At 40.2% G+C, this 14306-nt stretch overlaps 2 protein-coding genes across 2 annotated transcripts; both read left to right on the top strand.

The window, feature by feature from the left end:
• The first annotated feature begins 3361 nt into the window (after positions 1–3361).
• LOC121296638 (N-sulphoglucosamine sulphohydrolase-like) lies at positions 3362–8498 on the top strand. The gene is made up of 8 exons (XM_041222395.1): positions 3362–3656; positions 4376–4536; positions 5003–5108; positions 5576–5726; positions 6328–6484; positions 7115–7196; positions 7281–7484; positions 7904–8498. The coding sequence occupies exons 1-8, from the start codon at positions 3557–3559 to the stop codon at positions 8467–8469; spliced, it is 1527 nt and encodes a 508-aa protein (XP_041078329.1). The 5' UTR covers positions 3362–3556; the 3' UTR covers positions 8470–8498.
• A 2297-nt stretch (positions 8499–10795) lies between these two features.
• LOC121296659 (neuropeptide B-like) lies at positions 10796–12575 on the top strand. Its single transcript, XM_041222427.1, has 2 exons — positions 10796–11167; positions 12104–12575. The coding sequence occupies exons 1-2, from the start codon at positions 10898–10900 to the stop codon at positions 12230–12232; spliced, it is 399 nt and encodes a 132-aa protein (XP_041078361.1). The 5' UTR covers positions 10796–10897; the 3' UTR covers positions 12233–12575.
• The last annotated feature ends 1731 nt before the right edge of the window (positions 12576–14306 follow it).

Genomic DNA, 14306 nt, shown 5'->3' on the forward strand with positions numbered 1-14306 from the left:
AGTGTTAATTAGGGGATGTGAAATTAACCCTTTAACTTACATTTTCTCGGTTAACAAATCAGAGAAGAGGGAGGCAGTACTATTTTGTACGGAACAGATAAGCAGGAAAAGGAATATGACTCTGATTGCACTCGGAGAAAGCTGTATCCAAGTTGCTGACCTGGATCTTCTCAGAGCTGAGAGTCTTTTCAACTTATCCGACAGTAATGTCAATAACAGACTGCAAGTGAACCTGACTGCTGCATCTCACATACAGAAAGCTTATAGAAGTCATTTGTTACTTCATTATTCAATTTTAACCTGCTGATTGTAAAGCACTTTCTCATTGAAAGCATAATGGAACTGTATTGTAATCATTACAATTACTATTTACTGTTACTTATTATTGAGATTTGTACATAGCACACAGTGCCACTAGTGGCCAAGTGCTGTAACATTCAATTACTCTTGACTTTCCACAGTGTTTTCACGACCTTGTAGTCAAACATGCGAGACACAGTGCAGGCAGGTCTTCCATACACTGAAAATATAGATAGCAGCATGAACACCACTGCTAGTAGAGAAACACATACAAGACTCACAGGCAGGTCTCCGATACATTGAAAATATAGTGCATGCACCACAATGGTTCAAATTCACTAGGCATTTACACTACTAGTTGCAACCATTTTTGTAAAACCAAATACAAATGTATGCTACTCGGTGTATTCATTTCAGAGGTTCTGCATGCACAGTTCTGTAAACACTTTTGTATTGAGCGAGTGAATCTGTCCCAGTGTCTGGTTAAATCAAATTCAGATAGTAAGTTTTGCTCCAGGCCAATGATTTACTCTCCCCATCAGCTGTAAATGTAGAATTACCGCCTTGATTGACAGTGAGACATTTCTTCAAGATTATAAAATTCAACTAAATAAACTACATGCTTAGCAATGTCCTCAAAAGAAAACCGAGGTCGGGGGCACGATAGGTAAAACCAGCAAAGTACAGGGATGAAAATAAGGCTCCTATTGCAGAGCAGGTTCACCCATTCCGTGTTCTATTATGAGCTTCATTAGCCACCATGTATAGGTAACAAGCTCAGGAATGTCTTATTAAACAAGGAATGGATCAAACTGCTATGGGATGGGAGTCGTGTTTCCATCCCTGAAGTATGTTGGTATATTGTATTTCTTTTATAGGAAAGAAAATACAGTTGCTGCGGTGCCTCAGATCAAAAAGGGGCAGTGCTCTTTATTAGAAAGGCTTGCAGGATATAAAAATCCCTCAATAAAAACAGGAGAATCTGAAAAAGGTTAATACTGGTTAATTCTCTCTCTCTCTCTCTCTCCCGAACACACAACCCCACGTATGTGACAACATGTTCCTTTTATGCAGCTGTACCGAGACTCGACTGGTAATCAATCATTCAATTGGAGTCTCGGTACAACTGCACGTGAATTAATCAAGTGCAATTCCCTGTGCTCATATATTACTACATTTTACTTGCACGTGAAGTGCTGTGCATTCCTCGTGCCTAAATACACATATACATTTTAAACACTCATGTTACACAGACCCGTTTATATCACGCGTACCAATGCCTATACACAAACATTTAAACACACAACATATAACAGATAATATACACAGGGGCGGGCACTTTGTCACACAACTGCATAAAAAAACTAAAAAATTAAACACAGCAGCAGTCAGGCCAGGCAACGTGGAGAATATCTTGCCTTGCACTTGGACTGTACTGCAGCATACTTACCGATAGCCAAGAGCTCCTGGTTAGAGTCAATGCGCTATTCACTCTGACTAGCTATGAATAAAGAAATATTTTACAGGATCAAATAGAGCATCTCACAAAGCAGGCTTAAAATATGTGCAATCAAACATTTTAAAGTAAGCACACTTACCAAACCCCTTTGCAATGGCTAAGCTCTCCAGTAAACCCATGAGTGGAATTACCTCCAGACCACCTCCTAAATGTTTGAGGAAAGCACACAACATGGGTATTAAAAACACAAAACACTGTACTGCATTACAAATACTACAGCAGCAAAGTATTCCAATGTATCTCAGTAGTGGGAGATCAGATTGGAATAGCAGCTAGCCATTCTGTAATAGTAACTAGTGAAGCCCTTGAAGAAAGGTCAGACTTGCACTCACCTTCACCATTTTACTGAAGGTAAGACTTTCGTTCCCAGTGCCTTTGTAGAACTGGGGTGGCTTGAATAGCGGGAGGCCCTGGATGGTTTTCCCAGTTAGTGTGAACGCTTTAGTGCCACTGAGCTCACAGGCGTACGCCACCACGTTCATTGCGGGCTGCAACAAAACACAGGAGACAACAGTGCGGTCAAAAAAACTCAACTTGAAGCAAGATGATCTTATATGTTTGTGGTGTACAGTAACAAGTAAGATTTACAATGAATGTATCGTTCGAGTTCAATAAATAATAGCAAAAGTATCAGTAATGATTGCCACACAAACCTGTTGCTTTTGGTATCCATTGGGAAATTGGAAAAACACACCAAGCACATGTGTTTCTTGTTTTTGTTTTTCCAGTAAATCCCTCCTGGGAATCAAAAGCTCTCTGTAATCACAAACAAGCTCTGTCATACCTTTTTACTAAATCACTACTGTACTGTGGGGAGCAGACAACAGTATTACAGAACAAAGCCTGTTTTGTACTTCTGCTTTTGGAATACCTGACTCATATCTGTGAATATGAATACTAGTTTATTTTATTCTGTAGTTAAAATGCTTCACAATGCAAGGTGGTTCTGGTAAAAAATGACATGACACAAGACGAAGAGATAAACAAGACACACAATTACACAGGACCCCAACCCAGTAGGCATACTATGAGACAATGCAGGAAACAATAAGGGTTTCTTGTGTTGTTCTTCATGAAACCACTTCCTATGGCTATGACGTGCTGTTCCATTTCAAGGTAACATAGCCCCTGTCAGATAGAATGTATTGATGAAGTGTAGTTTGCTTTTTAGGCAGAAATATGATGGATTATAAGACAGAGACTGTGATCCCAAATCAAAAAATGGCATGGTTTGAGTTTTCTGCCTGCTACAGAAAACCAGGAGCACACTGCTGATCACAAATGTGAAAGAATTGTACTTTTATACAGATAGAAGGAACTCTATTTTGCAGCCCATTTTTTCTTAAAGTTAGAAAACTTATAATTTGAACTGTCCCAGTCTGCAGCAGACTTGCTTCTTGCTTGTGTTATAGTAATGATGGGATTTTGAGCCTAGCAGAAAATGTGCTCGCCCAATTAACAACTGGGAAGGTTTTTAAAAGTGGCATGGAACATTGCCTTCAACCAGTGGCTTCATGTGACTTGAGTCATGTGATTAAAATACAGGCGGATCTGTTGTTTCAGGAAGAGGGCATGAAGTTGAGAATAAGGGACGGGAACGATCAAAAACGTATACAAAGTCAATTTCATGAGTTCGATTTTGCTTTGTAGTGATGACTTGACATTGATTATCAATTATTATTTCCGAACAAATCAACATTTACATTAACACCGTATAACTAGCGTTACCGTGTAAACATGCCCATTCTGTGCAGCTCTTCGTATACGTTTTTATTCATGTTGATAACATCTGGTATCGGCGGGGAAGCAAATAAACGCAATGTGCTTCTTATAATTGGTGAGTTGTTTTTAAATATTTAATGTAATTTATTAATTTAGTAGCCAGGGCTGCGGTGACAAACCCAATTCCACAGATTGTGATAGGCTGTCTGGGCCAATCAGTCGGAGCATTTGTAAGAAAGATGCACACATAAAGATACCATTTTAAAATAAAAAAATAAAATAAAAACATAGTTAGTGATCACTGTTAAGTTCTTATTTGATGTAACAACATACTTTATAATTCCATATTTAAAGAACCGCCGGTTTTACAAATGTTCATGTGTCACCAAGGTGGATCCTGATAAATCTGTGTATTATTTAGGCATTATACAATAGACACATCTAACGATATGAAGGGTCTAACTGGTGTTTTGTTAGCTTTGTAATAGATTTCTGATAAAGGTGCCTGAGTGGTGCAGTTAGCGTTACACTAGGCACAGTTTAGGCACACATCGCAATGCGTTCTGGTACGTGTTACCAGTTTTGTGTACCTTTCACAGCAGGACTACACTTACTAGAATGTATTGGGTGTGAGTTGAAAAGCCTAAACTGTACCCAGACCGTCCTAGTGTACAAGGAGTCGCATGGTAACCCTAGCAGCGGTAGTCCATGCATAGACAGGACACTGGTTCTGACCCCTGTGTCTTGATTCAGAAGTGGTCTGGTCTTGATAACAGAAAACCTCAGGCACTGGAAAACATACAAAGCTGTTGGATCCGGTTTCTCTTGTTTCAGCCGACGATGCCGGGTTCGAAAGCGAGGTGTATAACAACACAGCGATCCAGACCCCTCACCTCAACGCTCTGGCCAAGCGGAGCCTGATCTTCAGAAACGCCTTCACCTCCGTCAGCAGCTGCTCCCCCAGCCGCTCCACCATCCTGTCCGGGCTGCCCCAGGTATGAGCGCCCAGCGCTGGCCACAGTTCAAATGTCCTTGCATAGTTAAAACACGAGACCCTGGTGTGAAACCGTGTTTTCACTGGTCAGTGTTACTGTACCCACACACGTTCTTCTTGGGCACTGTTCACATAGAGAACACGGTTCAAAGTAACCATTTCCATCTCTCAGTACATGTGCCCTCTTCCATTATGAGGTAATACTATAGGGAATTCAAGTCTAGTAGAAAAAACCTCTAAACTAATGTCACCGTGTGCTCGACATGATTGTTATTCAGTAAAAAAAATAGGAACCGTGATAAATTATGTGGTGTAATCTTCTGAGAGAGATACAGATGTGACATTGTGATTTTATTTTTTTTCAATGATTTCAACATTCCTGCACTGTGATCTAGTGAGATCCTGTGATTGTTTGGGTTAACTTTTTAATAAAGGCTTTTTATTTTTTTTTTATTTGTTTGTTGTAGCACCAGAATGGCATGTATGGCCTGCATCAGGATGTTCACCATTTCAACTCGTTTGACGGTGTGAGGAGTTTACCTCTCCTACTTAGCCAGTCTGCTATCCGGACAGGTAATCTGTGCAGCTAAACATAGACCAATCAATGTCCAACCAATGCATTAAACAGGCTGTAGAACGTTATGACAGTGAAACCTGGATTACCCAGTCGCCTAAGGGATGGTACATGTCTGGTTACTTGTGTTGATTAAAATTGAGAGTTTAGGCACTTGATGGTATGCTGCTTAGCTCATGGGACCGTGCCAGCAAGTTTTACTGTAATTCATTTACTGTTACTTCCTTGTCTACTGTGTAGTTACGTTGCTGAATAAAAATTTGTTTACCTTAATGTATTTTGTTGTTTGGATCATAGAAGCACATTGTTTTATAAGAAAAGACCCAGAACACTTTAAGGTTAGGAGCCTATGTGGTGGGAAGGACATTTTCCTCTTGAGTTTAAAATATAGAATTGTATTGTGAAAAGAAATATGTGGCTGGATCGCTGCAAGACCTCAAGTATGTTGAATCGTTTGCATTTGTAGGTATTATAGGGAAGAAACACGTTGGTCCAGAAGCGGTTTACCCTTTCGACTTTGCGCGCACCGAGGAGAATGACTCTGTCCTGCAAGTAGGGAGGAACATCACCAAAATCAAGCTCCTGGTCAGGCAGTTTCTGCAGACCAAGGATGACAGGTACGTAATGGAAGTGTCACCTCTTTGGACGCTCTGTGCAGAGATAGGCTGCTCAAAGTCCAGTTTGTCAAGTCTGAATTGGGAAGCTTTTATCAATAAAAACTCAGCCTAGAACTGTGTTGACAACTGAAAAGCAACAACAGCAGGAATACTTTTCACTTTTAACTTTACAGACAGTTAAGGTGGCGCAATAATTACTTTTTCTATTATTGACAACTGGCTCAAATCACAATTATCACTTGATTACATATTATAGGAAATATATCTAGCATACAGAGTGGAAGGTAATATATTCCCCACAGGAGTGTGTACACAATTACAGTTAAAAGCAGCTTCCTGTTTTTTACTTTGTCAGTAGCTTCAAACGTATTTGAATAACTTTGTCATATGATTTGAATGAAATGAGGAAGTCAATACCCAGCATTTAGGATTCCCCAGTCAAGCTCAAAACGCTCAAATCCAGGTGAAGGCAGATTTAGAGAAAACGATGAGAACTCAGCATGGGAGTAACACAACATAGGAAGATGTACAAAAATCTAAACAAATACTTACTCTTTTAAATGGCATTGAGAAGGTCTTTTTTTGTGGCTGTCTGCGTCAGGCCCTTCTTCCTGTACGTGGCCTTCCACGACCCTCACCGCTGCGGTCACTCCCAGCCCCAGTACGGCGCTTTCTGTGAGAAGTTTGGGAATGGCGAGAGTGGTATGGGCTGGATCCCAGACTGGCAACCCCAGCACTACACCCCAGAGCAGGTCAAGGTAAACCTCACTGAGGAATAAGGCTTCTGAGTTGCACTGTTTCTTATTTCTCTTTTTCTGTTTTTTTTACAGGCTTTTTGAATATGGCCAAAACATTTTATGCTGTTAACACTGCACACCCAAACACAGGGATGGAAATAAGACTCCCATTTCATAGCAGTGTGATCCATTCCTGGAGTCACTATGACTTTAATAAGACACACCTGTAACTAATCAAGCTTGCAGTAAAACCTGGAATGTCTTATAAAAAGCTTTATCTGTCAGATGTCCTGTCAGGTTTTGACGTGTTTGGCACGTCACTGTCAGTTGTAAACACAGCTGGCAATGCTCTTGTGACCATATGGAAACCTGCTACAACAACAGCAAAGTTAATAACAGAAAGGCACAAGCCATTCACTACCTACCCCTGCCTACTCCTCCTAGTTTATACCTGAAGAATGCTTTTTGCATAGTACAGTATACTATACAGGAGGTTCGGGGAGCTATTGTAATTCTTTTGTAATCATTATTATGTATAAGGGTGACATAGAGCAAAGGAAATGTACCAGTTATTGATCTGCTTTGGTGTTCTTAAGGAAAGGCTCTAATAAGGGAGCACGATTCTTCAAGGTGTCTGTTAAACCCTGACAGGTCCCCTATTTCATTCCTGACACCCCGGCTGCTCGGGCAGACCTTGCCTCTCAGTACACCACTGTCAGCAGACTGGATCAAGGTGCGTTTATCTGCTTATTGCAGCTTTCTGCAAGGTGCACTTATCAACAGCTTTACCCAGTTGTTTTTTGATGTCCGGCTCTAGGAATCGGTCTGGTTCTGAAGGAGCTCCAGGACTCTGGCTTCGGGAATAACACTCTGGTGATCTACAGCTCTGACAATGGGATTCCCTTCCCCAACGGTAGGACCAACCTGTACTGGTCTGGAACAGCCGAGCCCCTGCTGATCTCCTCACCTGAGCACCCCCAGCGCTGGGGGCAGGTCAGCCAGTCCTACGTCAGCTTGTTAGGTATGGAGCCTTAGTCTGGGATTACATTTAATATATTACTGTCAGAAAATCAGCATTTTCTTTAAAATCCAGTTTACTAAAGTCTAGTGGGGAACTAGTGTGTCATCCCTCTAATTAGCCACAAGGTGGTGCTGCTGGACAAGAAAAAAATTAAAGCTTTCCTATTTTGCAATTTTTACTGAATTAAGATTTCTGGAAAAGTTATTTGCGTACAGTATTAAATATATGTTGCTGCATTCTCCAGCTGTGAATATGAGGTTGTTCATTTCTAACTTCTAGAACGCAGTATAACATCTCCTGTAGAGCTACATAATACATTATTATTTGTGTAAGAAATATTGATAAATGTGGAGTTATTCTACCATTTTGTGTCCAAATTGCCTTATGTTAAAACACCTTTCCCTCTTCTCCGTTCACAGACATTACCCCCACCATTCTAGACTGGTTCTACATCCCCTACCCCTCCTACAGCATCCTGGGGAAAGACAAGCCGGTCCGCCTGACGGGGAAGTCCCTCCTGCCCGCGCTGGACTCCGAGCAGCCCTGGTCCACCGTCTACAGCAGCCAGGGTCACCACGAGGTCACCATGTACTACCCCATGAGGGCTGTGCACGAGGGCAGCTACCGCCTGGTGCACAACATGAACTTCAAAATGCCCTTCCCCATCGACCAGGACTTCTACGTGTCCCCGACCTTCCAGGACCTCCTGAACAGGACCCAGAGCCGACGTCCCACTCGCTGGTTCAAGAGCCTGCAGCAGTACTACTACCGGGAGAGGTGGGAGCTGTACGATGTGTCTGCGGACCCCTCGGAGCTCAGGAACCTGGCCTCCGACCCGGCCCACAAGCACACGCTTGAGTACATGAAGACCCAGCTGGTGAAGTGGCAGTGGGAGACCAACGACCCCTGGGTGTGTGCCCCTGATGGGGTTCTGGAGACCAAGCTGAGCCCTCAGTGCAGGCCGCTGTTCAACGGGCTCCAGTGACTATTGTAATAAACAGTTTAACAAAAGCCGCTTTTAATGTCTTCTTTTTACAAGAGGGGGAGGGTGTGCCACTTTTATAGCTGGCTTTCAATTCAAGACCAATTTTGCACCAGTATAAAGTGAATGTTCTTGAGTAATATTTGTTGAGATAAAGAAAAAAATCTTTATACTGTAATTATATAACAAGAAATCCCAAAATGCGGTATATACTGTAGAATTTTGACACTATAAATAAAGTATGAATATTTAAAATATGATTACTCATTACTATTAACTTGTGTCTGCCAGAAGAATGCTTTCATGTCAAATTTGACATTGTGATATAAGCAGTTCCAACTGCAACCAGTAGGTGGCACTCGCACACAAAAAGGTACTATTAATCATATTACAGTAGCAGTTAGACTAAACCTGACAGAGATGTTTCCTTTACAAGCTGGAAACAAAAATGAAAGGTATTTCAGGTATTTCTACAGGGATGAAAATAAGACCCCTATTGCATAGCAGTTAGTTCAATTCCTGGTTTTACTATAAGTTTAATGTGACGTACCTAAGCTTGGTACCTGTACACTGGAGCGAATGAAGAACAAAACCTGGAATGGTTGAAACTGCTATGCAATATGAGTCTTATCAAATGTAGCCTTAGTATTGCCGTATCTCGGTTTCGATTTCATTTAAAGTTAACTATATACTGTACTACTTTTTGCAGTGAACAAGTAACGACCACTGTAAGATCCACCCAAGACACACGATAAGCATTAGCAGATGATTTATCATGGGAAATATCAGGATGCATCGTTCTATATAGGTTTGACTGTATGTCATGCGTCAGTTCTGTATAGAGGGGTGTGGTGCAGGCTTGGCATTCCGTTTGTACGAGGTAGGTACAGGGCATCAATAATGTAACGGCAAGCAGAAAATATGCGCAATCCTTATCTAAACCTCTAATGTTTCGGAACGATTTTGGATAACTAATAATATGAATTAACGTTACCCTTTCCCATTTTCTAAACTAATGATTAGTAATTAATTAAATAGTGTAACAGAGAGAGATTATGATTTTCTACGGTGTCAGAAGCAATTGAAAAATGCAGGGTAAATGTAATGCAGTTAGAGATGAGATAATGGGGGGGGGGGGGGGGGGGGGGGGGCTGTATGCTGCATTAAACTGACTGCTGCAAAAGGGGAAAAGTACGCACCCACCTGTTAAGTTTGGACGTGGGTAGTTATTTCACAGCTTGATGCCTGTCTGCTTTTAAATTGGAGTTTCTGACCGAAGGAGAAATTGGGTTTGATAATTTCCTTCTAACCAAACAAAAGAAAACTGCAGAAATAAACAGATCAGAAACCGAACGTCGTGTAACTACACCAGCACTATGTGCGCACATTCAGAGAACCGCCCAGAGCAAGTAATCGAAGTACTTGTCGATCATTAGCATAACCATTGGAAAAGATCTGTAAACAGACAGCTCGTTTTATTAATTTTAAACTCGAGTTCTAAATGACACAGAGTAAATAAATTCGTTTTGGAATTCATAGTTTTTTTTTTTTTTATGGATTTCATCGATTATGTAAACTAAATTGCTAAATTATAGATTTGATTAAAATTGGAAGACATCATTATTATTTTTTTTTTAATTTAATTTAATATTTAGGGTTCTAATTTCCCATTGATGTACAGTGTCAATTAGACATTAAGAAAATCTTATTTAAAATAAAATATAAAACAGCAACAAGTAAAATAAAATACCCCTGTGCTTATTCTTTATTTTAGGAAACAAAAGCTTTGCATTTACATGGGGCCACAGACTGCAGACGGCTGCAGGCATACCCTAGCTTGATATGAATTCTACCTGACTTAGAGCACAGCAAGTAAACCCATGGTAAAATCTTCGCTTCGCTTGTTGTTCACATTTCAATAAAATCATGATGCATAAATGATTCCCCATCTTTCTCTAAAATATATTCCGTAGATCTGGTGATAAATCGTTCTCCAGGTCATCGAATAAGTACCTTCACAAACATTCAGTATGTGAATACACCCCTGCCCCCTCTTTAACGCAACCCAAGATCAATTCAAATTAGAATCCACCCCGGTGAAAATATTATGAATCATCTCCTCGGGTGAATTGACGAATGTGATTACAGCCATGGAGGGTCCTATATAAGGACCAGCTTGGCCAGTCACAACCTCAGAGCATAATAAATTAACCGAGAGAACAGAAGCGCGTTCAGAACGCACTGCAGAAGAAGTAAGAGAGATAGATAGAGAGAGAGAGAGAGAGAGAGAGAGAGAGAGAGAGAGAGAGAGAGAGAGAGAGAGAGAGAGAGAGAGAGAGAGAGAGAGAGAGAGAGAGAGAGAGAGAGAGAGAGAGAGAGAGCGAGAGAGAGAGCGAGAGAGAAGACCAAGTTTACACAGCCAGAAACAACGATGTTCGCCATGGAGAGATCAGTGAAATTTGCTTTGGTTTTCATAGCGATCTCCGTCCTGATCTCCTGCCACCCTACAGGTGCGTGGTACAAGCAGGCGACCGGCCCCAGCTACTATTCGGTCGGCAGAGCGTCCGGTTTGCTGTCCGGGATCCGGAGATCTCCTTACGTACGAAGATCAGAATCCGACTCTGAGAGTGAGGAGAGCACCGTCAGCAACCTCTCTGAGCTAGGTACCCAGCCCAGACAAACATCCATCCTAAAAAACATTGTGAGTTAGTTGTTATCTTTTGTATGTATTAAGTGTTTTTACTTTAAAGTGCAATTCTACTTTTTGTTTGAGAAAAAAAAATAGTAACCCTATTTGAATGCTAATTTTAAAGTATGCTACATTACAACACTACATTTTTTTTTTTAAATGGAGCAAAATAATGACTTTTGGGTAAAATACCTTGTTAAAGTTTCTCAGAAGTCAGCTGCTGCACGAGTATTTTGTATTAGCTATGCACAAGTCCGCTGTATTATATCTAGCAACGTTCTTATTTCATTTGCAACTCGCAGAGCAAAGTCAAGTTTTTCGAAGCTTCAGCAAATTACGCATGAACGTGTAACAGTTTGTTAAACACGAAGTTTCTGAATCAAAAGGAAACAAAACAAAGACGAGGTTTCTAAATCAAAAGGAAACCAAACAAAAATAATACAGTATTATTGCTTGACTTCAACGTCTGTAGTTTCACATTTTATATTAAAAACTATAAGCAAACTCGATGAAATTATAACACATTAAAAACAACAGCGATTGCTGTAACAGAACTTGGAACGTGTTACCAAATGCACTAGACAGCAGGGCGCGCACAAAGGAGCTGTCCGTTCAGCACCATGCACAGCCTCGCTACCAAACGATTGCAGATTACTCGCTGCTTCAGAGTTTTTGTAGGGACGCAGGTCTAGATATAGTTCATGAAAACTATGACAATAGTCATTGTTATACCCCTGCCAGACCATTAGTTTCTGGTGATGGCCAAAATAATCACAAAAAAGGCATCGTCTCTTCTGTAGAACTTGGTGTTATGAATATAAAGCACTAAGACATGACAGTACTTTAATTGAATTCAGCTCTATCTTGTTTGTTTCTGAAGTGATGTCTACTGTTCGTCGTAATGCTATTAATACAATCATTCCTACTCGTTTTCTTTTCCTTCTAAAGGCTGTTTGTGTCAAAGACATCTCTCCCAATCTGCAGAGCTGCGAGCTGGTTCAGGACGGCATGAACACGTTTCAGTGCAAAGCGGACGTGTACCTTTCCCTGGACTCACAGGACTGCGCGAGTGTCTAATCTCCCCATTACGATAACACACTACACACAACACCTCTTCCTCGGAATACAACGACTACAAACAAAACGTAATGGACCGATGACATTGAATGTTTATCATTTGCACCATCTGTAAACATATCACATACATCAAAACAAAAAAAAAAAATCCCAAGTATGGTGTGAGAGAAAGGTCATTTCACCTCCCCCTCCCCAAAACCCTTCACCTCTCTATACGATGTTCCCACTTGCAAATGTATTAAAATGCTCATAAATGGTGTACTGCTGAGCAGATTTTCCGAGTTAAAATGTTTCTTTCTTTCGTTTTTTTTTTAATTAAAATGAGCATACACTGTGAACTCTATCTATGTGTACATTTGTATTAATGTTCCATCAAACAAAAAAGGTTGCAACATCATTTGTTCAATTTAATGTCAGCCTGAAATGTGTCTTGTTTGAGAGTCTTTTACAAGGTAGTCTACCATGTAGGCAATCCTCCGCTTTGTTTTAAATTCAGTTCTGGACCCGGACTGGCATTAATCTTTGAGTACCTAATCATACCAGCAGGTAGCTGAGCGCTACCCGAGGTCTGTGAAACCGCCCGCAAAATATTAATACTGTAGTGCAATGGCTTTGGGTACATTTGAGGCAGTCACTGTGAAATTACACCTCTTAACATTGGGTCCTGAAATGATTCAGCCAAATTTGTAATGCTTGCAGCTACATTAGCTCAGCACTGCACATCAAAAAGATCACGAGACAAAATACTTAGGCTGAAAGGTGTATGATTACGTAAACTATATAACGTAGTTATGAAATACTATGCAAGTTGAACAGGTGTGGTTTTGCAAGAACATTAACTGACGTGTTTTAATTAAATTTTGGAAACCTGGTGTAATAGATGCGGAATATAGAGAAACAGATTTGAATAACGCAACAAAACTGAGCATTTAAGCCCACTGTAATTAGAGGTTCTCCTTATTTAGTAAGCTCCCTTTCAAAATCCATTGGTTTTTATATTTAAAAATAAAAAAAGCATCTACAGCCAGGTGTTTACTACATACATGTACAATATAGCTATATATTTCTATCATATGGGTAAACACCTTAATTATTAAACATACTACACATTAAACCTACTGCAAACACAATGGCTAGCATAAAGAAATGACACCGAAATTGTACCTCAAATTCTGAAAGTATACGAGTGACATCATAAAAGGACATGCTTCACTAATCTAGGACAGCCTACTTGTTCCACAGCTAAAGTATTCCAAGTGCTAAAGGGGTCAGTTAAACCAGACCATGGTCTTCCTCTAAAAAAGTTCTCTTCTGTTGAGTTCTTGGGCACATTGCTGTCTGGTAGGCATATTGGGGTATCTTTCCATTGGACAAACAGCAATTAAGTTATTAAATTATTTTATTATCAAATGCACTGGGTTAAAAACAAGCCACAGCAGGTTGGTAGTTTTACACAGAGGGATTATACATTATATACACATGGCTTAAAAAACAAAATAGGATCCTGCTCTCACAGCTGGCAGTCTGTAGGTATTCACTCCTTTTTTTTTTTTTTTTTTTTTTTTTTAAAGGAGACAATCCGTGTTATCGATAACTTCGCTCAGCAGAATTCGAAGGGAAAACTAGAAGATGGTCACGTACACATAGACTGAAAAAGAAACTTTTGTCTCATGTTAATTAAAAAAAAAAAAAATAAGAACGAACAAGCCAGGAGCTGAAACAGTTGTTTGAATCTAGTGTTGTTAAACTAATACCTTTCACACAATAGGAGCACATTTCAGACAAGTAAAACATGCACAGACCCCTTTGTGTTCTCCTATTGGCAAACAATTTAAAAAATTTTAAGTGTATTTCTGAACAGCACAATAGCTGGTAAGGTTCCAGATGTATGCCTCATTGAAGTAACTTAAAAAATGATGGTGATTAAGTAGATTCAAGAACATGCACAGAGTCCTTTTCTTCAATCAGTTGTTAGGTTTATTAAAATATGCAGGGAGTCTGGTCGCAGGTACAGGACAAACAGAATACTCACCATTACAATGTTTGCATGACATTAAATACCCTTCTGTATAGA

This window comes from Polyodon spathula, chromosome 21, assembly GCF_017654505.1.
Source record: "Polyodon spathula isolate WHYD16114869_AA chromosome 21, ASM1765450v1, whole genome shotgun sequence".
Classification (NCBI taxonomy): Eukaryota; Metazoa; Chordata; class Actinopteri; order Acipenseriformes; family Polyodontidae; genus Polyodon; species Polyodon spathula.

Bases quoted from the DNA above. Each gene is read 5' to 3' on its own strand.
- LOC121296638 (XM_041222395.1), top strand. From the start codon at position 3,557: ATGCCCATTCTGTGCAGCTCTTCGTATACGTTTTTATTCATGTTGATA. The intron at 3,657-4,375 runs GTGAGTTGTTTT...CTCTTGTTTCAG, and splicing joins CAATGTGCTTCTTATAATTG to CCGACGATGCCGGGTTCGAA. The intron at 6,485-7,114 runs GTAAACCTCACT...AAACCCTGACAG, and splicing joins ACACCCCAGAGCAGGTCAAG to GTCCCCTATTTCATTCCTGA.
- LOC121296659 (XM_041222427.1), top strand. From the start codon at position 10,898: ATGTTCGCCATGGAGAGATCAGTGAAATTTGCTTTGGTTTTCATAGCG. The intron at 11,168-12,103 runs GTGAGTTAGTTG...TTCCTTCTAAAG, and splicing joins CATCCATCCTAAAAAACATT to GCTGTTTGTGTCAAAGACAT.